The following is a 27,318-nucleotide window of genomic DNA, read 5'->3' on the forward strand; positions in this document are numbered from 1 at the left end:
GCGGCGCTTGACCGCACCACGCTGTAAGGTCGCCATACTGTTATTAATGAACTTGGCTTATTGTAGGTGTTTGGGACAGTATTCGCCCATAGGTTTCGTCGCTGGCTTCGTCGCTGGCTCGGATCGGACTCGAAGATTCCAAGGCTACACCGGTATATCTTGCTGAGCGGGGGCGTAAATAAAACACACGAGTCGTCGAGGAGAACATCGACCCCGAAATCCGTCTCGCTTACCCGGCTCAAGGCAATGCCATATAGAAAGCCCCTCTGAGGTACCCGACCGCGGCAATGCCGTATAGAGAGCCGCTCCGATTCGTACGTCTCTTCAGTCTTATTTTCACTATCGGAAGCGGCTATTTTCCCTATTTTCCCTATTTTGCCATGAGCCAAGGTAATTGAAACGCATTTCGGGAAATTCTTTATTTATCGTTCCACAATAATCAACTTATTCTAAATAATAACACTTATATTTAACACAGTTATAGCTAGGCGAAGATAAAAGTTAATACAATTTACATAGTTTTTTAGCACATTTTTCCTAATATTTTCCAAACTATTTATATTTCAGACACTAATTTTCTGATAATTATAAGTTAACATTCTATTTTATTAAAATAACAACTTTTTACCTCTTAGGGAGCCACAGATTTATCACAGTTCACTTCTAAAGTTTATTTTTAAAAACACTTATTTTGCACTGAGTTTATTATCATATTTCACTGTTAACGAGTTTGTATACACTCACTACGAGTTTATCGGGTGCGAGGCCGCTGTCCTCAACATCCTCCCCCCGGCGCAGTAGCCAGGGTCTACGCAGCCTTCTCCGGTGACTGCGGGCTCGCCGAATCCATGGTTGACTGCAGGCTGGCTGGCCTCGCTGGTGGCTGCCCGGCTGAGCACGAGCTGGTTGAGCTCGTCACGTCTCGATCTGGTGACTGCGGGCTGACTAGGCCCGCCGCTGACTGCCCGGCTGAGCACGAGCTGGTTAAGCCCGTCGCGACTCGTTCTGGCGACTGCGGGCTGACTAGGCCCGCCGCTGACTGCCCGGCTGAGCACGAGCTGGTTAAGCCCGTCGCGACTCGTTCTGGCGACTGCGGGCTGACTAGGCCCGCCGCTGACTGCCCGGCTGAGCACGAGTCCGCCGGCTCCTCTCCCGGCGCCGTCGGCTCCTCCGGCGGCGACTCTTCTATCACCGCCAGCTTTGATGTTGGTCTGCGGAACACTCCACTACGCGTGCGCACGTCCGCGCAACGCACTCGTCCGTCCGGGCCCGGGTAGACGCGGTGTACGACTCCTCGCGGCCACGTATTACGCGGCAGCGCGGGGTCGACGACGATCACCAAGTCCCCCGGGGCCAGGTTGCGGCCGCTCCTCGGGGCCCCGCCACGGGGCGTGAGCGTCGGGAGATACTCCCTCACCCATCGCCTCCAGAACTCGTCCGCCAAGGCCTGCGCGACCCTCCACGTCTTCTTGTCGGCCGGCTCGCACGGCCCGACGTATGGTTGACCAGTAGATGACCCTATGAGGAAATGGTTAGGTGTGATCGCCTCTGGATCGTCGGGGTCCACGGAAACGTGAACGAGCGGTCGAGCGTTCACGGAGTATTCCGCCTCGGTCATCAGGGTCTGGAGCACCTCCTCCTTCGGTGATTTCTCGTTCAGTGTGGTGAGTAGGGCGGTTTTTACCGACCTCACCAGTCTCTCCCAGGCGCCCCCTTGGTTCGGCGCCCCTGGCGGAGTGAACTTCCATTTCATGCGGTGTGTGAGGCCCAGCTCGGTCATAGCCGGCACCCACTCGGCGTACGCTCGTTGCAGCTCGACGTTCGCGCCTCTGAAGTTCGTCCCATTGTCGCTGTACATGACCGCCGGCCATCCCCGCCGTGCGGCCATTCTTCTCATTGCCATCAATGCTGAATCGGTCGACAGCGTGGCTACAAGTTCCAGGTGGACCGCTCGCGTCGTCAAACAGGTAAACAGCGCTCCCCATCTCTTCTCATGACGCCGGCCGATGGTAACGATCATTGGGCCGAAACAATCGAGACCGCAGTAGGAAAATGGTCTCTGGAACGCCCCCAGGCGCTCTGGTGGCAGGTCTCCAGGTTGCGGGATTTTCGGGCGCGCCCTCCTCATCCGACAGAAGGCGCAGTTGTGTATGATGCTCCGCACCGTCGGCCGTAGCTTCAGGATCCAGAATTTCTGTCTTAGATCGTTCACTACTCTCTCGCGGCTCCCATGTCCGGCTCTGGCATGCTCCCTGGCCACCAGCAGCCTCGTGAACGGGTGTCTTCCGTCCAGGATAACTGGGTTCTTCATTTCATCCGGCACCTGCGCTGCTCTGATCCTCCCGTCCAGCGTAAGCAAGCCGTCTCTGTACACCGGGTTGAGCCGGTACAAGGAGCTCCATCTCGGCGCCGTCCCTCCGTTTTTCATCTTCTCTATTTCCCGTGCGAAGCTATCGTGTTGTGATTTTCGGTACCATAATACCTCCGCCTTCTCCAGGTGCCGCACGTCGAGACTGGCCCGGCGATCACGACACTTCTCAATGAATAGTAGAACCATCGCCGTACATCTCACGAGGCGCTCGTACTTTGAAAAGCGGCTCACGTCTGGCAGACAGTCTACTTCGCTCGCCTCCGTGGTCTGGAAGGCGACGTGCTCCTCTAGGTCCTCGGCTTGAACGGGACTCTCCGTGGGCCACTCGTTCACAGGCCTACGCAGGAAGTCTGGTCCATTGAACCACGGATCCTCTTCGCTTTTGGTGACATAGCCCGTTCGGGTGGCCATGTCAGCGATATTATTCTTGGTGCTCACCCACCTCCACTGGTGTACGGATGTCAGCTCGGCGATCTCTCCCAATCGGTGTGCGACGTATGGCGTATATTTCCTGCTTCCGTTCTGTATCCACCACAGAACTACCTGAGCGTCGGTCCAGTAGAAAATCGCATCTGTCTTCCATCTGTGTTCCGCTGTGACGGCGTTCCCGAGCCTCGCTCCGACCAGAGCGGCTTGTAGCTCTAGTCGGGGTATCGTCTGCGTCTTCAGTGGTGCCACCTTAGCCTTGGCTGCGGCTAGCATTACTCGAATTTCTCCATCTTCTTGCTCCAGCCTCCAGTAGACGGCCGCCGCGTACGCGTCTTTGCTCGCGTCACAGAACACGTGCAGCTGCCGGTTTCTTGTGGGGCTCCCCCCGTTGTAGCTCCGGGGTAGCTCGAGGTGGCTGATGTGCTCCATGTCTCTCAGCCATCGAGTGAAGTCTTCGGCTGACTCCGCCGGCAGCGGCTCGTCCCAATCCAGCTTCTGACGCCACAGACCTTGCAGGATAACTTTGGCGGTGATGGTGTAGCAGCTCAGTAGCCCCAGCGGATCGTAGATGCTCATCACTGTGCTAAGGGCCTCTCTCTTGGTAGGTGCGCGCTGTAGCTCTCGGACCTCTTTAGGGACTCTTGATAGAGATGTGTTGAATTTCAACGTGTCCCCTCGAGAATCCCACAGTATCCCCAGGGTCTTCTGTTCACCCTTAGTGACAGGCTGCGCCACATCATCAGCTAGGCGGTCCACCGGTAGCCCCGTCAGCGCTCGTCGGTCGTTGCTCGTCCATCCCCGCAAGTGGAATCCGCCCATCTTGTGCACCCGGTCCACTTGTTCCACGACTTGCTTGGCCTTCTCATAGTCTGGATAGCTGTCCACATAATCGTCCATGTAGTGAGCCTCGGTGATGGCGCGATAGGCTTCCGGGCACGATACCGCGTGTTCCTCTGCATTTCGATTCCGTACTGAGTGTGCCAGGTACGGTGAACACGATGCCCCAAATATCATGACCACCATCTTGTACTTGGAGGGCGGCTCCTCTCGGCCCTCCCTCCACAGGAACATCTGCGCCGGTTGGTCCTCCCTCCTGATCTTCACGCGAAGGAACATCTCTTCTATGTCTGCTTTCACGGCCACGGCTTCCTCCCTGAACCGGAACAGTATCCTCGGTAGGGATGTCAGTAGATCGGGCCCCTCCAATAAATTATCGTTGAGGCTCACGCCGTTCGTTTTGGCCGCCGCGTCGAAGACCAAGCGCAGCTTGCCCGGCTTGTTTGGGTTCTTGACCGGGAAGTGCGGTAGGTACCATGTGTTCTCGCTTCCGGCCTCCGTCCCGTCGCATTTCTCCGCATATCCTTTTCGTATGAGGTTCACCATCTGCCCATGATACTGCACCGCATCTTGGGGGTTTCTGTCGAGCTTGCGTTCTAAGTTCTTGAGCCTCCTCAGCGCGTTGTTGTAGCTGAGGGGCAGTTTGACGCCATCCTTGCGCCACAAGAGTCCCACTTCGAATCGACCGTCTTCCGTTCTCTTGGCCGTTCTGCCAAACAGGTCGATGGCTCGCTGTTCCTCGTTGCTCAGTTTCGCCTTAGCCGCTATTCCCAAAGCGTCTATGTCGAAGTGTTTCTTCACCATTTCTTCCAGACGATCGTTTCTGGTTTCCACCGTGGATATATGCAGGATGTCTTCGTTCTCGTCCTGCCTTATGATGCGCTTGGGGATGCTGCCATGTATCACCCATCCAAGCTTCGTCTTAGAGGCTGCAGGCTGGTTCCTCTTCCCGATTCTCAGCTCCCGAGACACGATGAGCTGCCAATTGTCCGTGCCGATGAGAAGTTGGGGTTTCTCGTTCTCGTAGCAAATCTCTTCGTTCTTGAGATCGCGCAGGTGAGCGAGTTGCAAAAGGGATTCCGGAACGGATTGAGTTAAGAGGTTCAACCCGTTCACAGTCCTCGCGGTGATGTCGTGTCTGGTACCGTCGCGACCTCGTACGCCCAGTTGTACGAGGCGGCTTCTCTCTTCCCTTCTCTCGGCGTTGATCCCGTGCATGCGCAGCATCTTCGATGGACCGTCCGCGCCGATAGCCTCAGCGACGTCTTCATCCAGCAGAGTCACCATCGAGCCCTCGTCGAACAGCGCGAAGATGTCGGCTTCGCCCCGTGGCCCAACGACTTGAATTCTTCTCATCTTCAGCTTCACCGCGCGGTCGGAGGCAACCGACGCGGTGATTACGGCGTCCTCGATCGGTGGAGCGCCGCCGGACCTCTCCTCGTGTAGTAGTGGGTGGTGAGGCCGCTTGCATCCCTGCATACCGCACTGCTTCGCTTTGCAGTTGTATCTTCTGTGTCGGCTCGATAGGCACAGGAAACACAGCCCCTCTTGCTTGACTGTGTCCCATCTCTTTTGCACACTCAGTTTCTTGAAAGCAGCGCAGCGAAACAGAGCGTGGCGGTCGGTGCATATCGGGCACTTCGTTTGTTCTTCGCGCATTCTCTCTGGCTGGCTGTGGCTCGGCTTGCCTCGGCCCTCTTCTGATATCGCGAAGACTGGTCTTCTCGGTCTAACTTCGTTCTTGTTGGGAGGTGGACGCGATGTTTCTTTTCTCGAAGCCGGAGCCGTGGTGAATCCGTAGCGCAGTGCTCTGTCCGCTTCTCTCATTAGGAATTCAGAGAGAAGGACGACATCGGGCTCGTTCCGGTAGTGCGATGTCTCTTCTGCGTAGTCGTACCATTTGCTCTTCTCGTACGGGCTGAGCTTCTCCAGGATGTCTCTCACAAGCAACGGATTGAAGAGGTACCCGTGCTTTAACTTCCTCAGGATGGCCACCATGTTCTGAATCTTCACCGCGAAGTGGTTGAGCTCTGCTGCCGAGCCTCCGAGCCTCGGAAGCTTCTTTAAATCTTCCATCATGCGGTCGACCATCACCTCGGGCCGGCCGAAGCATTGCTCCAAAGTCTTCATGATCTGTTCGGGTGGTGTTGCGATGCTCAGCAACGGCGCCACTGCTTCTCGAGCTTCCCCCCGGAGACAGCTTCTCAGGCGCGCCAGGTTCTCGATCGGCTTGAGCTTGTAGAATGTGGTGGTATCTTCCATGGCTGCTTTGAACGGCAGCCATTCCGAAGGAGAGCCCGTGAATATGGGCAACTCCGTCTGATGGCGCGGCTGTCGTTGGTTCAACAGCTTGTCTAGAGTGTCGGCAAGCTGTTCCACCCCGTTGATCCCGGCTGCAGGAGGTGTAGGTGAGCGAATGCGGCTTTGTATCGGCCGCTCGAACCTCAATCTCTGCGGCTCGCGTCTCTCTCCCGCAGGTGGTATGTCTTCTGGCTTCGGCGCGTCCCCTTCTTCCTCTGGCACGACCCGTTCCTTGGCCGTCTCTTCGTTGTCAGGACCTTGTTCGCTTAGCCAGGCTCGGACCCGTTGCTCCACCTGCTCTGAAGGCTCATCATCGTCTGGATCGCTGGTTTCCTCGGCAGTGGCGACATCAGCGATGAGCTTCTTCTTGATAAGTTCTGCTTCGATCTGCAGTTCCTTCTTACGGAGTGCGGCAAGTTTCTCTTCCGCCTCATATCGGATGCGCGCGACGACACTTGCTGTCGATCGACGCGACCTTATTGAAATAGCCTTCTTCCTGGCTACAGGTACTCCCGATGGCGCGGGTGTCTTGCTGGCGCCCGGCTTCGGTTTCGACGCAGTTTGAGGCGGATCCGCCCTTCCCCCGGTCGGTGGCTGGCTGGTTGCGGCTGCAGACGGCGACCTGGGCGGATCCGAAAATACTTTCGGTGGCTGGTTCTCCTCCGCCCCGCTCTGACTCCTCGTGACGACCATCTTGAAATTAAGTTAAATCTTCTATGTTTAATCTTCTAAGTTGAATCTTCTATGTTGAATCTTCTATTTTGAATCTTCTATATTGAATCTTCTATGTTGAATCTTCTATTTTCAAGGATCTTCAGTAGGTTTTTGTGACGAAAAATCTACGAATCCTTGCTTCCCCTCCAGCGGTGTTGTCTTGTATCTCCGAGTCCAATCTTCTTCAAGTCCGGTCTTCCAAAATTTTTTCTTCCAGTTGACTGTTGAAATTCTTCTAAGTGTCGTCTTCAAGTCAGGCGCGCAAAGGACCGCTTCACTGTCTTCAAATCCGGCTCGAAGGACCACTTCACTGTTTGGGACAGTATTCGCCCATAGGTTTCGTCGCTGGCTTCGTCGCTGGCTCGGATCGGACTCGAAGATTCCAAGGCTACACCGGTATATCTTGCTGAGCGGGGGCGTAAATAAAACACACGAGTCGTCGAGGAGAACATCGACCCCGAAATCCGTCTCGCTTACCCGGCTCAAGGCAATGCCATATAGAAAGCCCCTCTGAGGTACCCGACCGCGGCAATGCCGTATAGAGAGCCGCTCCGATTCGTACGTCTCTTCAGTCTTATTTTCACTATCGGAAGCGGCTATTTTCCCTATTTTCCCTATTTTGCCATGAGCCAAGGTAATTGAAACGCATTTCGGGAAATTCTTTATTTATCGTTCCACAATAATCAACTTATTCTAAATAATAACACTTATATTTAACACAGTTATAGCTAGGCGAAGATAAAAGTTAATACAATTTACATAGTTTTTTAGCACATTTTTCCTAATATTTTCCAAACTATTTATATTTCAGACACTAATTTTCTGATAATTATAAGTTAACATTCTATTTTATTAAAATAACAACTTTTTACCTCTTAGGGAGCCACAGATTTATCACAGTTCACTTCTAAAGTTTATTTTTAAAAACACTTATTTTGCACTGAGTTTATTATCATATTTCACTGTTAACGAGTTTGTATACACTCACTACGAGTTTATCGGGTGCGAGGCCGCTGTCCTCAACAGTAGGCTTCTATTTTCTAACGACATTAGAAGACACTATACTCTAAATCCTAGACAAGCTTTCATATTAAAATATAATATTATGTCAAAATAAGTATGACGTCTGAATATTGTGGTATGGGCCTTGATAGGATTTTTAATATCAATTCTAATTTCTGAGTATAAAAAAATAAATCAAAATAAATAAAAAAAAGATTTTTTGAGTCTTTGAGTTATTACTTCTTTACCTGTTTGAAAAAATAATTTAAAGCTTCTACTCGTGATAGTTACAAAATATGATGGGCTTTCGCTAATCATCGTATTTACTAAAGCACACTTTTTTAAATTCTACGATACCTTATAACAGCTACTTATTTTGCTTAGGGACTTCGCATTCACCCATAAAGTATAAAGCAGTTTAATATAACGAATTTTATGGGTTTCATCTTTAAAGCAAGTTAAGTTTATTTTAACAAGCATGAGAAATAAAAGTCACAACAACTCATTTTTTGAGTGGATCATGATCACAATTCATAAAGATCAATCACCGAGTAAAAGACTTCAACGCGCGTGTCGGTATCGCTCACCGCAAGTCGTGCGCGGGCGCAGCGGCCAGCGACACGACTCCGCCCACGTTAACGTGTTAACATTGTCAACACGGTTTGGGTGAAACTTGGTACGAACATTTACTAATATTATAAATTGTCGCTGTTAGGGTAAATTCAACCGCAACGCGACGCGTCGATGCATTTTTAAATTTGTATGGATTTGACAGACTTGGACGTCTCACGCACTTGAGATCTGTCAATTCTGTACAAATTTAGAAATGCATTAATTATTCGTGTTATGAGCTACCAAAAATTACGTATTGAGTTATGAATGCAGTTATGTTCTTTAGAACAAAATCACATTCAAAATTCTACGAAAACAAATTGTAGGTTACTACAAAAAATTTGATTTATTCACCTCTTCACGCCTAAACCACTAAACTGATTTTGCCAAAATTTGAAGATACCTGGGTCCCAGGACAGGACATAGAATACTTTTCATCTCGAAAAAAGGTATGGTTCCCACGCATTAAATCGAATATTGGCACAACGGAGTTGCGGGCGTTATCATTTTATACTTAACGAGCTTTTGCCCGCGGCTTAGCTCGCGTTAAGAAGTATTATTATATACAAACTTTCATCCCCTATTTGAACCCCTTGGGGTTGGAATTTATCAAAATCCTTTCTTAGCGAATGCCTACGTTATAACATCTACCTGCATGCCAAATTTCAGCCCGATCCGTCCAGTGGTTTGGGCTGTGCGTTGATAGATCACTATGTCAATCAGTAAATCAGTCACCTTTGAGTTTTATATATATAGATTATTATCTTCAATAGGAGATGTAATTTTAACGACATCCCAAATTGTTAAGAAGATATTGATTTGTCAATATCTTACATTATCTTGTTAAAAATTTGCGTTTATTTGGGTAGTAATAGGAGAAAAAGTTATAGGGCTTGATGGACTATGCCTGGATACTGTAAAGGTCAAATTTAATTTATTGGTATAAACAATTTTATTAAATAAATTAAAAAGATGTAGGTAAAAAGTCCAAAGACGACTATTTGGGTTAAAAATTCAAGAACGACACAAATTCAAAAGAGAGGCGTCTAAATAATGGTTTATGTAATAAAGTAAAAAAATATATAAATTGACTTCAGACATTCAGTGCCAGAGTTATACTTATTTAGACCTCTGTGGCTCAATTGGTTGAGTGTGTGGCAGCTCAAGCCGGGGGCCGCGAGTTCGAATCCCGCCGACGGAACAAAAAGTTTTCAATGTTCCCGGGTCTGGATGTGTATTAAATATGTGTATGATATAATAAAAATCTTAAATATAATATGTATATAGTATAAAAGTATTAAATATATTTCCGTTCTCTGGTGCCTGTAACACAAGTCCTTCAGGTACTTAGCACGGGGCCAGACTGACGTGGTGTGAAGCGTTCATAGATATTATGTTAGTAATTAGTATGAAATAAATAATATTTCGCTTTACAGTTTACGATTGCAGTAGGTCATCATAATTTAAGAGTTTATATATAAATAATAAAGATAAATGCAAAAAATTACAAGACTGTTTAATGATATACTTACCTAATAATATATTTAACAATCATCCAATTAACTGTGTATACGTAATGGATTTATTTAAATATACAAATTATTACAGAAAATATTAACTAATATTTGGAAATTCACAAGCTCGGAAAATTGTTTTTGTGAAACAATCTTAAGTCATCAAATTATCATCTATACTAATAGGTGCAGTTGATTCGAAGTACTTTTAGCGCTTATTTTAATGAGCTATTGGCCACTGTACCTACTTGTGCCATAATCGCAGAAATTTATTCACAGGCAGGTGACGGACCTACGTCAGTTGGTCGAGTTTTGTCAATTCAATATAAGTCGTGATCATAAAGTTAATATACCTAGCGGAATAGAGAAACAAAGGCCTGAGCAAGCGAGATGTCACTATCAGTAACAGTGCGTGATAAAAAGAGACCCGTGATACATGACAGCAGAACTCTTTTTTGACGTCCAGTCGGCACATGCCGCACGTTGACAATTTAATCTCATAGAATTCATGTTCAATCATGCTTGTGTGAGTGTATACGTACACATATTTTGACACACAGATGTAAACCAATTTCGGTTTCGTTTGACAGATCGTGATTGTTGCTCTATTCCGCTAGGTATATTAACTTTATGGTCGTGATTTACAAATCGGCTGGGTTTGACATAGCACGGCCAAATTACTTTGCATTTGGTCTGCCATCTGCCTATGAATCAACTTCTCTAATAGTACGTAAACTAGCAAACCCAGCAACTACTGCTATAAATGCATACAAGATTTATAAATAGGCCGTTATAAGCCACGGCCTAGGGGCGGCAGCGTCCATTGAGGCCCTACAGATTTCATATAAGGAGCGGCAGAAATAAAATAGTTTCCTATACTCTCATAACTACCTAATAATTATATGGATAAATAATAAAAAAAAATGTTTTATCTGCGCATGCACACTTATCTCTTCCACAATTTTCACCTTCGCTCGTGGTTGCCTGGAAGAGATTGCTACCTAGTAATAAGGCCGCCATTGTAACACCTATGTAAAATCTTGTTTGTATTCTCTCTGTATTGTGTGCACAATAAAGAATATTAATTGAATTTGAATTTTTGGCAATGAACGCATATTATGACAAACAATTCTCGTTGCGTTATTTTTGGAGTTTGAACAACAGATGTTGGCTGATTTCGAGACATAAGCACACCATCAAAATCGTGACAACTGTTTCGGAGGAGCTTGGCAATAAACATGAGGAGTCGAGAATTTTATGTATTTAATTATGACATTAAATACTAGATTGCCAACAACCTCCTTGCACCGAAATTCGCAACGAGAAAGAAAGCTTTCTAAAGTCTCAAAGCATCCCTTACCCACCCTAAAATTGGTTTCATTTAAAGCGGTTAATCTACGTCCTAAGACTTAACAGACGAACAGACTATTGCATATACGTATATATTATAATCAATTGTCGTAGTAGGCTGTAGTATGTGAACACCGGTACTTCCTAGAACTCACTGTATCCTATCCGCTCACATCCGCCTGGACGAAGGACGAATACTGCTCTACCTTGTTCACATTAAGTTCGTGTTTGTTCGTGCCTGTAGTTTATCTTTCGCTGGCGCTTTTGATTGGCTAGCGTCAAAACATTAGCCAATCATCATCGCCGTACTGTATTCCTATCTTAACTACTATTGAATAGATATTGACAGAAGTCAAAATATCTCAGAAATTGGGCATTTATATTCTAATGTTTAGTTTACCTATAGTCTACTATAGGTTCCATTTTGCTCTACGCCTTTACAAAGCAGCATGCCGTCGCTGCTTTGTTCGAACTGTTGAATGCCTGTAAGCATATGTGATATTATTAGCCTAAGGTGGCGTTCTGATCTTTGCTGCAAGTACCGAAAGAATTCAAACAATGCTATTAAGCCCAATAGCGCACTAGTGGCTAGGTCGTAGCGGCCAGGTCGCGGTGGCCATCGAAGGTATGGTGTGGCCTCTGGCCGCCGTGCGCCAGAAGCGCGTGGTCTATGGCGGTTTTATACTAAGGTATGTTTCTCAATGGCCGCCACGACCTGGCCGCTAGTGCGCTATTGGGCTGACCTACGCTATAGGATTAATTTTACTCTACGCCCAAAACAGCGGCGGCATTTGTTGCTAGACCAATTTCATCTGTTTGAATGTTAACTCGAGGAAGTTAACAAAATGAAAGATTGAAAACTGTAACCTTAACTATAAACAAAATAAATATGACAGATATTAGTCAAAAGTAATTTTTAATAAACTAGCGGAGCTTTCATAACGTATTTTAATTATCTACGTTATGTTTATTAAATTGATAAGCATTGCCAAATGAATATCTGTTAATAGGTACCGATAATAAAACAACAAAGTAACTGTATTGACACAGTTCTAATTCAGCTATTACAACACCCGGAACTCGAGCTAGCTTATAGCTACAGTTTAAAGGGCGTGCTAAAATAGCCACACTAGTGTTGTGCTTTTTATCGATTTTATTGGTGCGGTTAAACCGACATAAGACATTAATCATGACTCACTATGAATATATCGTAGTAAAGACTTTTTGGTAGTAATATTTGGGAGAGTGACTATCCGCAAAACGCTATAATTTTTTATAACACAGTAATTTGCTGCTCATGCGTTTTATGTAAGGACACGAGAACGAGATTTCACTACTTTACAGTTTATGGAGATTTGTCGGCAACGTTTTGCCGATATAATGATATATGAATGAATTTTAGTTACGCACGGTTAAAAGAACTATGTGCATAATTAAGAGAAAGAAACTTGTTTGGATATTATACTTATATTGGATTAATCTGAAGAGCTTTGATACTGTTACAGTTAGTAACAAATAAAGGCACATGAAAAAATCAACATTGTTCACTTTTAGCGAATACTCATGGGTACTTGGTAAATTAATTAGGCACTATACTATTATGTACCACTTTTTGTTAGGCAATCAAATACGATATTGCTTATTGTCAGAGTATCGATATGTAAGTGAATCCTTCCTATAAGCCGGTTCGATTGACCGATGATCTCTTTGTGTACGCCCAAAGCCACTCGGGCAAGGCTACCTTTCTATTGCAGTCTACGAACATAAAATAATTATAACAACCATAACCTAACCTGCATTCGAAGTGGGGATTTCGAAATAATTTACATAAATTCCACCGAGTAAAGTTAATACAACAGTCTAAACGGCCGATACTTGATTCTCGACCTTACGGACGAAGTTCCCAGGTATTTGGTAACGCGCAGTTATAACGGCGGAGTTTACACAACCAATGGTATCATAACATAATGCGACTATCATGCGTTACCGTACTGTAAACATTAAATTCTTTCGTTCGGCTACCGCGGCCCGAGGTCGGACACACTCATGACACCTGACATTGTTCTAACATTGCTGGCCAATTACGCACCGAATTCACCTCTCTTTTAATTATACCGTTCAGTATAAATATCGTGGTCCGCCGGTTAAATTTATCAGTCGGCCGTGTAGGTTTGAAGTGATCCAGTTCGTCAGACAGCACAGACCACGTTCGCAATGCAATCGCTGGTGGTGTTCCTCGCCGTGGCCGCCGTTGCGCGCGCCTCCCTCCTGCCGCTGGCACAGCCCGCGCACCATCCCGCCATCGTCCTGGACCCTCACGGCCGCCCCCTGGACACTGCCGAGGTCATCGGCGCCCGCGCCCTCCACCTCCAGGCTAAAGCCCTGGAACCCCACGGCCACATCGCCCACGCTGCCATCGCTGCTCCCATCGCCCACGCCGCCGTCGCCCACGTCGCTCCCGCAGTGATCGCCGCCCCCGCCGCCGTGTCCCACCAGTCCCGCGTTGACATCCGCCACAGCGCTCCAGCCATTGTATCCCACGCCGTCGCCGCTCCGGTCTACGCCGCTGCTCCCTCCGTCTCCGTGTGGGGCGCTCACGGCCTCAGCGGCCTCCACGCCTCACCCCTCCTGGCCCACGGCCTCCACAAGCGCTCCCTGGGCCTGTGGGGATCCCACGCCGCCATCGCCGCCCCCGTCGCCCATGCCGCCGTGATCGCCGCCCCCGCCCACGCCGTGTCCCACCAGTCCCGCGTCGACGTGCACCACAGCCCGGCCATCGTGTCGCACGCCGTGGCCGCACCCGTGATCTCGCACGTGGCCGCGCCCGTGGTCGCGCACGCGCTCCCCGCCGCCGTGTCCCACCAGTCCCGCGTTGACGTCCGCACCAGCCCCGCCGTGGTCGCCCACAGCGTGGTCGCCACGCCCTTCCTGCACTCCGCGCCCCTCGCGCACTCCCTGCATGGTGTTCATGGTCTCCACGGATGGTAAACGGCTAGAACTGACGAACTCCCAAAAAATTGTACAGTATAAATATATTATAAAAGTATTTATAAATAAACAAACTAAGCTTACGCAACATATTTTTCTATCTTTTTCTGGTTCTTCCCTAATAATATTTTTACAGGTAATCCTAAATTTGTAATTTATGAATGAGCAGATAAAAAGTAATTCGCCGAATGCTATTCAAAAACAATAAAACTAAGTAATTTACTTTTTGATACAGTTAAATAGAAAAAGATCGGCCATGTGCGAGTCGGACTCGCGCACGGAGGGATCCGTACCGCCATAGAGCGAAAGTTGGCAAAAGAATGTGTTTTTGTATTAAATATTTATTTTATTATCATATTTTATTAAACTACAAATATAATCATTAAGGATTTAGCGCCCGCCAGTTGCCAATATTGATTACGAGCAAAAAAATCACGTTTGTTGTATGGGAACCCCCTTAAATATTTATTTTATTATATTCATTCATTTTTTATAGCGTTATAGCGGCAACAGAAATACACAATCTGTGAAAGTTCCTTTTATTTTTGAGATAATATTTAAAACTGGAGACAGATAGACAGACGGACAAACATCGAAGTCCTGAGACTGTATACAAGACCCTATTACTGATAATAGGGTCCTGTTTTTATCCTTTGGGTACGGAACCCTAAAAATAGGGTAAGCTCTCATCGAGCGCTACTAGCAGGATAGCGTACTATTGACTTTTGTACCTATTATATTATTGGTTATTTCTTCTTTGTTCGCCTCCGTGGTCCAGTGGTTAAGAGCGTAGCTCTTGACTCTGAAGAGATCGTGGGTTCGTTTCCCGCGTTGGAAACATGTTATTTCCAAGTTTGGTTAGGACAGTGCAGGCTGATCACCTGATTGTCTGACAAGTAAGATGATCCATGCGTCGGATGGGCATGTAAAAAGTCGGTCCTGCGCCGATCTCTCGCCGGTCGTGTCGGTTTTCCGTTCTACTGGGTTATGTGAGTAAAGGAATAGAGAGTGCTCTTGTGTACTGCGCACACACTTGGGCACTATAAAATTACTCATGCGTAACTGGCCTGGTTTCAATGAAACCGGCCACCGTCACCGAAACCGGTGTGGGAGTTACTATTATTATTATTATTTGTTCTTTAATGTTCTAGTCTAGTTTTGTTTAATAAAATAAATTAGCAAAGTTGTCAGCATAATAATTACTAGGCAGTAAATAAAATTAAGTTCTGATAATTTGAAAACGGTGTTAACTCGCAACGAAGCATTTAAAATGATTTGAAAACTGGCGTGAAACAGCGCTTGCGCTGTGTTTCGCCGAGTGAGTGAGTTTACCGGAGGCCCAATCCCCTAACCCCTACCCTATTCCCTTCCCTACCCTCAACTATTCCCTTCCCTTCCCTACCCTCCCCTATTACCCTATTCCCTCTTAAAAGGTCGACAACGCACTTGCAGCTCTTCTGATGCTGCGAGTGTCCATGGGCGACGGAAGTTGCTTTCCATCAGGTGACCCGTTTGCTCGTTTGCCCCCTTATTTCATTAAAAAAAAATGATTGCCTGAGTTATATTTAAATAAATAATAGTTTTATTTTATTTCGCTTGTTATAATTTTTATTGCTTCATTATTTACATTGAGGTGTAGACGGTGTGTTTATTATACAAATTATGAAACATTTACATTAAAAAATTGCTATTTCAGACGTGGTTCCATTCGCTTTAAGCAATAAAGTTATAACTTTCCAGTTCATGAGTTACACTTTTGAAACGGAATATTTCAACTGATTTATATTATTTTATAGACATATTGAGTTTAACGCGGTTGGTTATAAAAGCTTCTAAATCTATGGTTCACACTCAAGAGGGCTACAGGCTCGATCCTCGATGGAGGTGTGTATTTTTCTGATCTCAAGTACATAATACAGACGCTCGTACGGTGTAGGAAAACAGCGTGTGGAAACCCGCACATAGATGGTCCCAGACGCATTTAGATAATATTTATTCCTCTGGACAAGACCGACTATGTTGCGAGAATTCCGTATGTGCTTGGGCAACTATACATACATTTAAAAAATCATGTCCCAGGCACTACAGTGTTTGAGGAGTGGTTACTTCACTCGGACAATACTGTATAAACCATCCACAACAGATGCAAATGCCTAAGCTTTTTTTAGTATTCAAGCTATTATATTATACAATGCAACTTCTTATCGTATTAAAATTAAAGCTTATCTTGGGTTTTGGGCACCTATGATTTGACTACAAAATATTCTTGATACAAGTTGTAAAGTCTTATATTTTTAAGATTTGTAAGTATGTAATTTTTATCTATTTCTTTTAAGACACGTAGGTATTTGCCGCTATACAATAAAAAACTTCCCTTCCTGTGTTTTTGTGTGTCATGCTTATTTAATATAATACTAGCTATTTGACCGAGATTTGCTCGGTATTCGATAAAACACGAATTAAATGACATTTCCTAAAAATGATTCCTAGCTAGATCGATTTATCGCCCCCGAAACCCCCTATATACTAAATTTTTTGAAAATCGTTGGAGCTGATTCCGAGATTCCAATTATATATATACAAGAATTGCTCGTTTAAAGATATAAGATATATACTTACAAAATTTTATGAAAATCGTTGGAGCCGATTCCGAGATTCCATTTATATATATACAAGAATTGCTCTTTTAAAGATATAAGATATTGAGCTACCTACTACCTCCTCATTGTGTTATCTATATTCTCACTCATAGACAATATTTTGATACTGGTCAAGCAGGAGCTTTACTGCACGTTATTGCTGATGATGATGACTAAAGCCTTCGACACGCCATCACAAAGCTTTCCCACGACAAACACATACCAGGCTAAGGACGTATAATTCTAAATTACTCGTGAAATTAATTATAATTTTTCGTAAATCACTTCACACATATTTTACTTTACAATAATTACACAATGAATTCATAGTAATGATGAAAACGTGAAATAAAAAAAAAAATATTATAATGAGTGTTTTATTTGGAGCTTAAGTATATTTTTGGAATAAAATAGTTTATTTCATTTGATGTGGCTTTAATTTTTAGATGCAAAATTGGAAATTTGTGACGTCACACTGGGGGGGGGGTCTCACAATGTGACCACCTGTGACAAAAGGGGGAAGGTGGGGTCTAAAAATCATGAAAATCGTGTGACGTACTCTATGGATATCTACGTGGTAAAGCCATGCTTCGACACGAATAGGTCGGCCGCAGAAATACCAAGGGCTCACAGAAAACCGGCGTGAAACAGCGCTTGCGCCTTCCCTACCCTTCCCTATTCTCTTCCTTAACCTCCCCTATTCCCTCTTAAAAGGCCGGCAACGCACCTGCAGCTCTTCTGATGTTGCGAGTGTCCATGGGCGACGTCGCCAACCCTTACGTCTGTCAAATTAATGTGTATGTAGTAAATAAAGTTCAGTTTTAAACACCATTTTGCACTGTGACCTTGAGAGTTAAAAAAAGCCAATAGGAGTTAAGGAACTACACAGCATCGGTATATTGTAACATACTTACATTTATTATCCATACGAATATAATAAATGGAAAAGTGCGTGTGGCTGTCTGTCTGTCTGTCACCTCTTCACGCTCAAACCGTCGTACTAATTTTTATGCAATTAGCCATGGAGATAGTTTGAGTCTCGATAAAGGACAAAGGAAAATTTTGTCCCAAAAAATGTACGATGCGATTCGAACGAATTTCTGTGCATCTCAGTTGCTCTCGTCATCTAGCTATTAATAATCTAGTAAATAATTAAATCAATTTCCTCTACTACTACTCTATAAGTCGCACGACCACTACTACAAATCTCATTTAGATCTCGTATTTATAGTAAAAATCTGGTTTTCGACTTCCTGGATCGTGTCTAGGTTATTAAAATATTATCTATATTACTCTAATTAAACATATCGTATAATATTTGCATACATTATCTTAAAACATTATCTACTATATTATGTGACTTTTGAATTTAATGTATGCAAATGTTTGAAAATGGATGCGGCAAAATGTCAACATAATATTAATTGCTTTTGTTTCATATAATATATAAAGGCTGGAAATTCGTCTAAATTGCATAACTAAAGCAATATGTTGAGATGTAACACTGCCTTGTAGTATTTTTCAGGTCATATGGTTTGAAATGTATGTCCAAAGCCCCTAGCCAAGACGTTCTTTATCGCTTTTTAGGGTTCCGTAGTCAAATAGCAAAAAACGGAACCCTTATAAATTCGTCATGTATGATAGTAAATCTTAATTTAACTTTCATGATATCAACTGAAATATAAAAATAAATTTAAAACCTTATAAGTTCATAAAAATAAACCTTATTGCTGCTGCGGAACCCTTCATGGGAGTCCAACTCGCACTTGGCCGATTTTTTTATAGAATCAACGAGCAAAATATATGGAATTGACATAACATGAGTCGAATGTCGACTTTATTTTATCGAACGCTTAATCATACATTTTGATAGACGAAGTTACGCTTTTAGCGTTGCTACTTTCACAGTGAACTCTATACAAATCGAAGTTCGTACCGAATCCGCTCAGTTTGTAGAAGCTCTTTAAACATTTTCTTTTATTATTCGATTGACATAATGAGGCCTTTATACAGACATTTTAAATTATTGTTTAAACTCGTGACGCGGGCGCATTGCCACACAAAAATTAAAAAAAATACTCTTTCAGCGCTGCTACTTTCACAGTGAACTCTATACTCTCTAAGGAGGCTCTTACACACACACAATGTTTTAATAATATTATATCACTTTGTTTTGTTACACCCTGTGTATTTAAAAATGCTCATTTTAATTTACATGAAGACATTGTACCGACTCAGCTGAATGATATTATCCGTAGGCTTATTTATAATATGGATAAGCCATCTAGTACGCCGCTCGGTTTTGTGGCATGTCCATATAAATCTACATTGTCACGCGCCGCGTCGCTCCCGCCCCGCTGCCCGCTGGTTTCTTCGAGACTTCAGCCGTTACTACTACTTTAGCTGTTATTTATACGTATTTTGATAGACGAAGTAAATGCTTTTTGCCTCGATATGCCTCATCCAATTATACCTATGGAGAAAATCTAATAAAATATTTTAATGAAGGTTAACATGACTACCGGTAAGGAAATGGACTTGAACAAACAACATACAAAAAATACTCAATATTAGACCCCGCAAAAAACTACCACGCCTTTATTAGTACTGCGACACTATACAATGCCTGAAGCTATTTATGTAGATTTAAAAGCTATAATTTTTTTATTGAAGTTCAATTTTATAATATGCTGCGTTTTGCGTAAAGGGCTTCACACACGGCAGCTATAATGTACATCTTTACGTTATAGCTGCCGTGTGTGAACTGCTTAATAAATAACTATGATAGATCATTCACGTAAAGGGATAATTGTAACTTTGAATTATTTACTGTCGCACTCAGAGACGAATATTTATTACTTAACTGTATTTAAATGAAGAGTTTGACAGATAATGTACGGGGGCTTATATCACTCTTTATTAATTACAATTAAGTAATTAATATTCATCTCTGTCCGATACTTACCGATAGCTTTTAAGCTTTCTATTATCATATTATGATATATCGTTACATAGAAAGAAACGCGGGTTTAACCCCAGCTTTTGAAACTTTTTAACCCTCTAACCAAAAATATTTTCAATTATTTGTTATAATCACAAATAACAAAATTTAAATATGAGTTAAAGCTTTCGGCCGTGATAAACGGATCACTTGATTTATCAAGGCCGAAAGCTTCGTAGGAGTTATATTTTTTTATTGTAATACACATAACAGGCTTACTTACGTATGCGTGCTTTCACAAAGTTTTACCAATGATTATAACTATTGAAACTAACCTAAGGACTCAGGTGAGTGGTGACATAATAAGCGTTGGTAATACGTTAAGAGATTAATAATAATAATAATATAATATCTATGGACGCTTCACACCACGTCAGTCTGGCCCCGTGCTAAGTACCTAAAGGACTTGTGTTACAGGTACCAGACAACGGAAATATATTTAATACTTTTATACTATACATATATTTAAGATTTTTATTATATCATACACATATTTAATACACATCCAGACCCGGGAACATTGAAAACTTTTTGTTCCGTCGGCGGGATTCGAACCCGCGACCCCCGGCTTGAGCTACCAACGCGCTCACCACTGAGCCACAGAGGTCGTCAAAGAGATTGACCGTACTCTTACTGGCCGCTAAGGGATAATTCTATTTAGGTGGTGAATGGTGAAAACGGGCATTAGTTTCCTAGTATGGTGTGCGCGCGGTAACTACAATGCTTAAACAAAAGCAAGATCTAGAAACCTCGCTGAAACTGGTATTAGGCAGTGATTAATGATAATTGTATTAACCCACTCTACATACTACGTCAAGATTAATTTTTATTTTATTGATCCTCATTACAGATTTATTACTTTTGGTCCTGTTATAATGACTCATTTGAAGGCCGCTACGTTGAACATTACCGCGAATCATTTGTCGCCAAATTGCGCCAAAACATTTCCGTTAAGTATATATACGAAGGATTACGGATCAGATGTATCAGTCAACCGTGTAGGTTTGAAGTGATCCAGTTCGTCAGACAGCACAGACCACGTTCGCAATGCAATCGCTGGTGGTGTTCCTCGCCGTGGCCGCCGTGGCGCGCGCCTCCCTCCTGCCGCTGGCGGAGCCCTACGGATATGGATACGCCGCCCTCTCTCCATACGCCTACTCCGTCCCAGCAGTGGTCGCACCCTCCGCCGTATCCCACCAATCCCGTGTGGACATCAGCAGCAGCCCCGCCGTTATCAGTGAATCCTACTCTACTCCTTACCTGGCCGCGTCTCCGTTCTGGGGCCACGCCCATCTCCTCAAGAAGCGCTCCCTGGGATACCTGGGACCAGTTGCCTACAGCACCCCGGTCGTCGCCCACTCCATCACCCCGTCCGCCGTGTCCCACCAGTCCCGCGTCGAATACAAGTCGAGCCCCGCTGTCGTCTCCGAGGAAATCGTGGCCGCCCCCGTGGTCGCTCACACCGTGGCCGCCCCCGTGGTCGCCCGCACCGTCGCCGCTCCCGTGGTCACTCACGCCGTCGCCGCTCCCGTCGTCACTCAGGCCGTCGGAGCTTCTGCCGTGACCCACCAATCCCGCGTCGACGTCCAGTCGAGCCCCGCTGTGATCTCCGAGAGCTTCGTAGCTGGACCCGCCGTGACTTACTCCTCCCCCTATTACACTCCCTACGCTTACGGACTCCACGGACACATTCTGAAGAAGCGCTCCCTGGGCTACCTCGGACCCGTCGCCTACAGCACCCCGGTCGTCGCCCACTCCATCGCCCCGTCCGCCGTGTCCCACCAGTCCCGTGTTGACATCAAGTCGAGCCCCGCTATCGTCTCCGAGCAAATCGTGGCCGCCCCCGTGGTCGCCCGCACCTTCGCCGCTCCCGTCGTCGCTCACGCTGTGGCCACCCCCGTGGTCGCTCACGCCATCGCTCCATCTGCCGTGTCTCACCAGTCACGCGTCGACTACAAGTCCAGCCCCGCCGTGGTCACTGAGAGCGTCGTGGCCGCCCCAGTCGTTCACTCTGCCGCTTACGCACCGATTAACGCCTACAGCCTCTACGGCTGGTAAACGGTGATTCTGACGAACTACCAAATTTTTCAATAATGAAAATTGTATATATTATGCATATTACTGTATATAAAAATAAATTATTGATATTATAACTTACGACATGTATTTTAATCCTCTTAGACATCCTTTAAACATATTAAGAAAAAGTTAGATAGGCAGAGAAAAATTATTAGTAAAGACTAAATGTATGGCACAAAATAAGAGAATAAAAATATTTTAGTCAATTATTGTAAATAAACTTTATAAAAAAACTTTTTGTATTTTTATATAAAATGCGAAGAAACTTTTCCCCAACCTAATATATTGGAATTTACGAATAAACAGTTTAGGATAAATGACGAGCTGTTAAAATTTTTTAATCGTCAAATTTTTCAATCATAGAAAATAAGACTTGTGATTTTAATGCGACGTTAAAAATAATGGCATTAATATTGTAGTAGAAGATCCGAACTTAAATCGACCTTCACCGAGCTGATAATAAAATGATAAATATTTTATCCCACCAAAACATGAAATGTAAAAGGAGCCAAGCAAAATGTTGCATAGCCATTCATAGCCATTCAATACTTCTGTCGTAAAAAGTTTTCAGATGACATTCAAGCCAAGCCTTCAACTCATTTTGTAATTTATATCAAAATTCTGTAATCGTATCAATAGATTTCTTTATTTTATAATTATTACAGTGGCCTAGCAATGAGCACAAGAGAAACAAATATAAAACTGCATAATCGGAGGAGTTCATACTTACACAGATGGCAAGCGTAAAGTGTTTTAGTATATTGTAACAAATTAACGACGCATGTGGCCGATGGTTCATGGTACCCAATAAATCCAATTAGTCCCTGATTATTTCTCTAGTGCTCATTGCCAAGCCACTATAAAATAAAGAAATCTATTGATACGATTACTGAATGTTGATTTAAATTACAAAATCAGTTGAAGGCTTGGCTTGAATGTGATCTGAAAACTTTTTACGACAGAAGTATTGTATGGCTATGAATGGCTATGCAACATTTTGCTTGGCTCCTTTTACATTTCATGTTTTGGTGGGATTTCATTTCTTTTTTTTTTTGGTTTTATTTTTCTTTTCTTTTCAAGTCACGTTATTACTTTTCTGTAGGTACTTAGCTTAGCACTCATTCTCTATCTCCTTAATATTTTTTCTTTGTGGCTTCGTTAGTTCTAAAGGTGGACAACGTAACGTAAACACTTCTGAGTTCTGAGTCGATTAAAAAATTCATATCTAATGATTGACTCTTAAGCTTTAATACTTGAAGGTGGTCAATTTTTTAGCATTACCGTGGAACACATAACAGCACTGATGTAAGCATTTCGACGTTCCTCGCAGGAAAGGAGCACATCTTCTTTCATGTGATAACTTAAAAATCCCATAACGAGCGAGTAAGGAGTGTACTGATTACATTTATATTTAAGTCAAATTTAATTATTATTTCATTCTTAACGTTGTTAATACTTTTTTTATTTAATTAATACTAATTCATTAAGTACATAAAAGCCTTTTGTACGTAAAACAAATATGCAGTCGAAACTCATACTGTTCTTGCAAAGTTACAAACATAAAAATCTTTTCTTAAGTATTTGATAAAGTATTATATTTTTCCATTATTTTTCAATTTTTAGGTTTTCCTGCCCAAAGGATGAAAGCACCCTATTATTAATAAGTCTTCGCTGTTTGTCCGTCGTCTATCCGTATGTCACCAGGCTGGATCTCGAGAACCAAAATAGCTAGATAGTTGCAATTTTCACAAATTATGTATTTCTGGTGTCGTTATAAAAGCTAATAGTCCAATTGAAATAAAATAAATTATTAATAGGGGGCCTCATACAACAAACACGATTTTTTCCCCTTTTTTTGCTCTATATCCATAATGGTAACAGTGAGGTTTTTGAAAATTTCAGAAAATACTCAACTGTCGGCGGGATTCGAACCCGCGACCCCCGGCTTGAGCTACCAACGCGCTCACCACTGAGCCACAGAGGTCGTCAAAGAGATTGACCGTACTCTTACTGGCCGCTAAGGGATAATTCTATTTAGGTGGTGGATGGTGAAAACGGGCATTAGTTTCCTAGTATGGTGTGCGCGCGGTAACTACAATGCTTAAACAAAAGCAAGATCTAGAAACCTCGCTGAAACTGGTATTAGGCAGTGATTAATGATAATTGTATTAACCCACTCTACATACTACGTCAAGATTAATTTTTATTTTATTGATCCTCATTACAGATTTATTACTTTTGGTCCTGTTATAATGACTCATTTGAAGGCCGCTACGTTGAACATTACCGCGAATCATTTGTCGCCAAATTGCGCCAAAACATTTCCGTTAAGTATATATACGAAGGATTACGGATCAGATGTATCAGTCAACCGTGTAGGTTTGAAGTGATCCAGTTCGTCAGACAGCACAGACCACGTTCGCAATGCAATCGCTGGTGGTGTTCCTCGCCGTGGCCGCCGTGGCGCGCGCCTCCCTCCTGCCGCTGGCGGAGCCCTACGGATATGGATACGCCGCCCTCTCTCCATACGCCTACTCCGTCCCAGCAGTGGTCGCACCCTCCGCCGTATCCCACCAATCCCGTGTGGACATCAGCAGCAGCCCCGCCGTTATCAGTGAATCCTACTCTACTCCTTACCTGGCCGCGTCTCCGTTCTGGGGCCACGCCCATCTCCTCAAGAAGCGCTCCCTGGGATACCTGGGACCAGTTGCCTACAGCACCCCGGTCGTCGCCCACTCCATCACCCCGTCCGCCGTGTCCCACCAGTCCCGCGTCGAATACAAGTCGAGCCCCGCTGTCGTCTCCGAGGAAATCGTGGCCGCCCCCGTGGTCGCTCACACCGTGGCCGCCCCCGTGGTCGCCCGCACCGTCGCCGCTCCCGTGGTCACTCACGCCGTCGCCGCTCCCGTCGTCACTCAGGCCGTCGGAGCTTCTGCCGTGACCCACCAATCCCGCGTCGACGTCCAGTCGAGCCCCGCTGTGATCTCCGAGAGCTTCGTAGCTGGACCCGCCGTGACTTACTCCTCCCCCTATTACACTCCCTACGCTTACGGACTCCACGGACACATTCTGAAGAAGCGCTCCCTGGGCTACCTCGGACCCGTCGCCTACAGCACCCCGGTCGTCGCCCACTCCATCGCCCCGTCCGCCGTGTCCCACCAGTCCCGTGTTGACATTAAGTCGAGCCCCGCTATCGTCTCCGAGAAAATCGTGGCCGCCCCCGTGGTCGCCCGCACCTTCGCCGCTCCCGTCGTCGCTCACGCTGTGGCCACCCCCGTGGTCGCTCACGCCATCGCTCCATCTGCCGTGTCTCACCAGTCACGCGTCGACTACAAGTCCAGCCCCGCCGTGGTCACTGAGAGCGTCGTGGCCGCCCCAGTCGTTCACTCTGCCGCTTACGCACCGATTAACGCCTACAGCCTCTACGGCTGGTAAACGGTGATTCTGACGAACTACCAAATTTTTCAATAATGAAAATTGTATATATTATGCATATTACTGTATATAAAAATAAATTATTGATATTATAACATACGACATGTATTTTAATCCTCTTAGACATCCTTTAAACATATTAAGAAAAAGTTAGATAGGCAGAGAAAAATTATTAGTAAAGACTAAATGTATGGCACAAAATAAGAGAATAAAAATATTTTAGTCAATTATTGTCAATAAACTTTATAAAAAAACTTTTTGAATTTTTATATAAAATGCGAAGAAACTTTTCCCCAACCTAATATATTGGAATTTACGAATAAACAGTTTAGGATAAATGACGAGCTGTTAAAATTTTTTAATCGTCAAATTTTTCAATCATAGAATATAAGACTTGTGATTTTAATGCGACGTTAAAAATAATGGCATTAATATTGTAGTAGAAGATCCGAACTTAAATCGACCTTCACCGAGCTGATAATAAAATGATAAATATTTTATCCCACCAAAACATGAAATGTAAAAGGAGCCAAGCAAAATGTTGCATAGCCATTCATAGCCATTCAATACTTCTGTCGTAAAAAGTTTTCAGATGACATTCAAGCCAAGCCTTCAACTCATTTTGTAATTTATATCAAAATTCTGTAATCGTATCAATAGATTTCTTTATTTTATAATTATTACAGTGGCCTAGCAATGAGCACAAGAGAAACAAATATAAAACTGCATAATCGGAGGAGTTCATACTTACACAGATGGCAAGCGTAAAGTGTTTTAGTATATTGTAACAAATTAACGACGCATGTGGCCGATGGTTCATGGTACCCAATAAATCCAATTAGTCCCTGATTATTTCTCTAGTGCTCATTGCCAAGCCACTATAAAATAAAGAAATCTATTGATACGATTACTGAATGTTGATTTAAATTACAAAATCAGTTGAAGGCTTGGCTTGAATGTGATCTGAAAACTTTTTACGGCAGAAGTATTGTATGGCTATGAATGGCTATGCAACATTTTGCTTGGCTCCTTTTACATTTCATGTTTTGGTGGGATTTCATTTCTTTTTTTTGGTTTTATTTTTCTTTTCTTTTCAAGTCACGTTATTACTTTTCTGTAGGTACTTAGCTTAGCACTCATTCTCTATCTCCTTAATATTTTTTCTTTGTGGCTTCGTTAGTTCTAAAGGTGGACAACGTAACGTAAACACTTCTGAGTTCTGAGTCGATTATCAAATTCATATCTAATGATTGACTCTTAAGCTTTAATACTTGAAGGTGGTCAATTTTTAGCATTACCGTGGAACACATAACAGCACTGATGTAAGCATTTCGACGTTCCTCGCAGGAAAGGAGCACATCTTCTTTCATGTGATAACTTAAAAATCCTATAACGAGCGAGTAAGTAGTTCGTTAGTAAGAAAGAGTAACATTATCAACTGTCAAAATATAAGGCTCCCTCCAATAGTATTATACCTTCATGAAGAAACTATTTTTAATTTGTTTAACAAATGATTTACAAAATACTTGAACCTGTGTTATTGCATCAATGTATACCTACTCGTGTTGCTGGTAAGGAATAATTTCTAGAAAGTAATCGTATATTATAGGAAAACTCGATTAGAATGTTTTTATTTTTTATCTTTAAATTGAATTTTTTAAACTTATAATAGAAGTTTGCAAAAAGACTGGAGAAGAGATAGATTCAAAAATTGTTATTTATTACTGACTACTTTCCTTCAGTAAGTCGAGGATACTTTATGAGGTCTACTTTATGCAAAACCGTGTCAGCTGTACAAAACCTAAAAAATCTTTTTTTTCTTACTTTCTTACATATATCTGTCTCATTGATTTATCTTAAGATATTATATAATATATACCGTATATTAATAGCGTCCTTATTTATGAAACTAGATGTCCCGCGCGGCTTCGCCCGCGTAAATTAGGAATTTTACAGAAACTGTACATTTTCCCATAAAAATAGCTATAAATACTTACTCCTTTTACGTGGCCTACTCTATATATGTGCCAAATATTGCCATAAAAA

The 27,318-nt window shown here is 43.8% G+C and overlaps 4 protein-coding genes across 5 annotated transcripts; 3 read left to right on the forward strand and 1 right to left on the reverse strand.

The window, feature by feature from the left end:
* Window positions 1–756: 756 nt before the first annotated feature.
* On the reverse strand, window positions 757–6,918 carry LOC121738307. 2 transcript variants are annotated; one of them, XM_042130278.1, is made up of 2 exons: window positions 1,144–6,918; window positions 757–1,113 (listed from the first exon to the last, which is right to left on the reverse strand). In XM_042130278.1, exons 1-2 carry the CDS (start codon window positions 6,629–6,631, stop codon window positions 809–811), a joined length of 5,793 nt encoding a protein of 1,930 aa, XP_041986212.1. In that variant the 5' UTR covers window positions 6,632–6,918; the 3' UTR covers window positions 757–808. The 2 variants fall into 2 exon arrangements, with proteins under 2 accessions (XP_041986212.1, XP_041986211.1); XM_042130277.1 differs by having other exon boundaries at window positions 757–1,107; window positions 1,138–6,918.
* A 6,344-nt stretch (window positions 6,919–13,262) lies between these two features.
* LOC121738318 (larval/pupal cuticle protein H1C-like) lies at window positions 13,263–14,210 on the forward strand. The gene has a single exon (XM_042130295.1). The coding sequence runs from the start codon at window positions 13,345–13,347 to the stop codon at window positions 14,116–14,118; it is 774 nt and encodes a 257-aa protein (XP_041986229.1). The 5' UTR covers window positions 13,263–13,344; the 3' UTR covers window positions 14,119–14,210.
* Window positions 14,211–20,758: 6,548 nt separating this feature from the next.
* Window positions 20,759–21,824, forward strand: LOC121738316 (cuticle protein 16.5-like). Its single transcript, XM_042130293.1, has 2 exons — window positions 20,759–21,082; window positions 21,248–21,824. Exons 1-2 carry the CDS (start codon window positions 20,806–20,808, stop codon window positions 21,814–21,816), a joined length of 846 nt encoding a protein of 281 aa, XP_041986227.1. The 5' UTR covers window positions 20,759–20,805; the 3' UTR covers window positions 21,817–21,824.
* A 2,390-nt stretch (window positions 21,825–24,214) lies between these two features.
* On the forward strand, window positions 24,215–25,272 carry LOC121738276 (cuticle protein 16.5-like). The gene is made up of 2 exons (XM_042130232.1): window positions 24,215–24,538; window positions 24,704–25,272. The coding sequence occupies exons 1-2, from the start codon at window positions 24,262–24,264 to the stop codon at window positions 25,270–25,272; spliced, it is 846 nt and encodes a 281-aa protein (XP_041986166.1). The 5' UTR covers window positions 24,215–24,261.
* The last annotated feature ends 2,046 nt before the right edge of the window (window positions 25,273–27,318 follow it).

The sequence above is a fragment of the Aricia agestis genome, chromosome Z (genome assembly GCF_905147365.1).
Source record: "Aricia agestis chromosome Z, ilAriAges1.1, whole genome shotgun sequence".
In the NCBI taxonomy this organism is placed as follows: Eukaryota; Metazoa; Arthropoda; class Insecta; order Lepidoptera; family Lycaenidae; genus Aricia; species Aricia agestis.

Excerpts from the sequence above, each read along its gene's own strand:
- LOC121738316 (XM_042130293.1), top strand. The coding sequence starts at position 20,806 with ATGCAATCGCTGGTGGTGTTCCTCGCCGTGGCCGCCGTGGCGCGCGCC. Across the intron at positions 21,083-21,247 it reads GCGCTCCCTGGGATACCTGG|CCGTCGCCGCTCCCGTGGTC; the intron begins GACCAGTTGCCT and ends TGGTCGCCCGCA.
- LOC121738276 (XM_042130232.1), top strand. The coding sequence starts at position 24,262 with ATGCAATCGCTGGTGGTGTTCCTCGCCGTGGCCGCCGTGGCGCGCGCC. Across the intron at positions 24,539-24,703 it reads GCGCTCCCTGGGATACCTGG|CCGTCGCCGCTCCCGTGGTC; the intron begins GACCAGTTGCCT and ends TGGTCGCCCGCA.
- LOC121738318 (XM_042130295.1), top strand. The coding sequence starts at position 13,345 with ATGCAATCGCTGGTGGTGTTCCTCGCCGTGGCCGCCGTTGCGCGCGCC.
- LOC121738307 (XM_042130278.1), bottom strand. The coding sequence starts at position 6,631 with ATGGTCGTCACGAGGAGTCAGAGCGGGGCGGAGGAGAACCAGCCACCG. Across the intron at positions 1,114-1,143 it reads GACGGCGCCGGGAGAGGAGC|CGGCGGGCCTAGTCAGCCCG; the intron begins CGGCGGACTCGT and ends CCGGGCAGTCAG.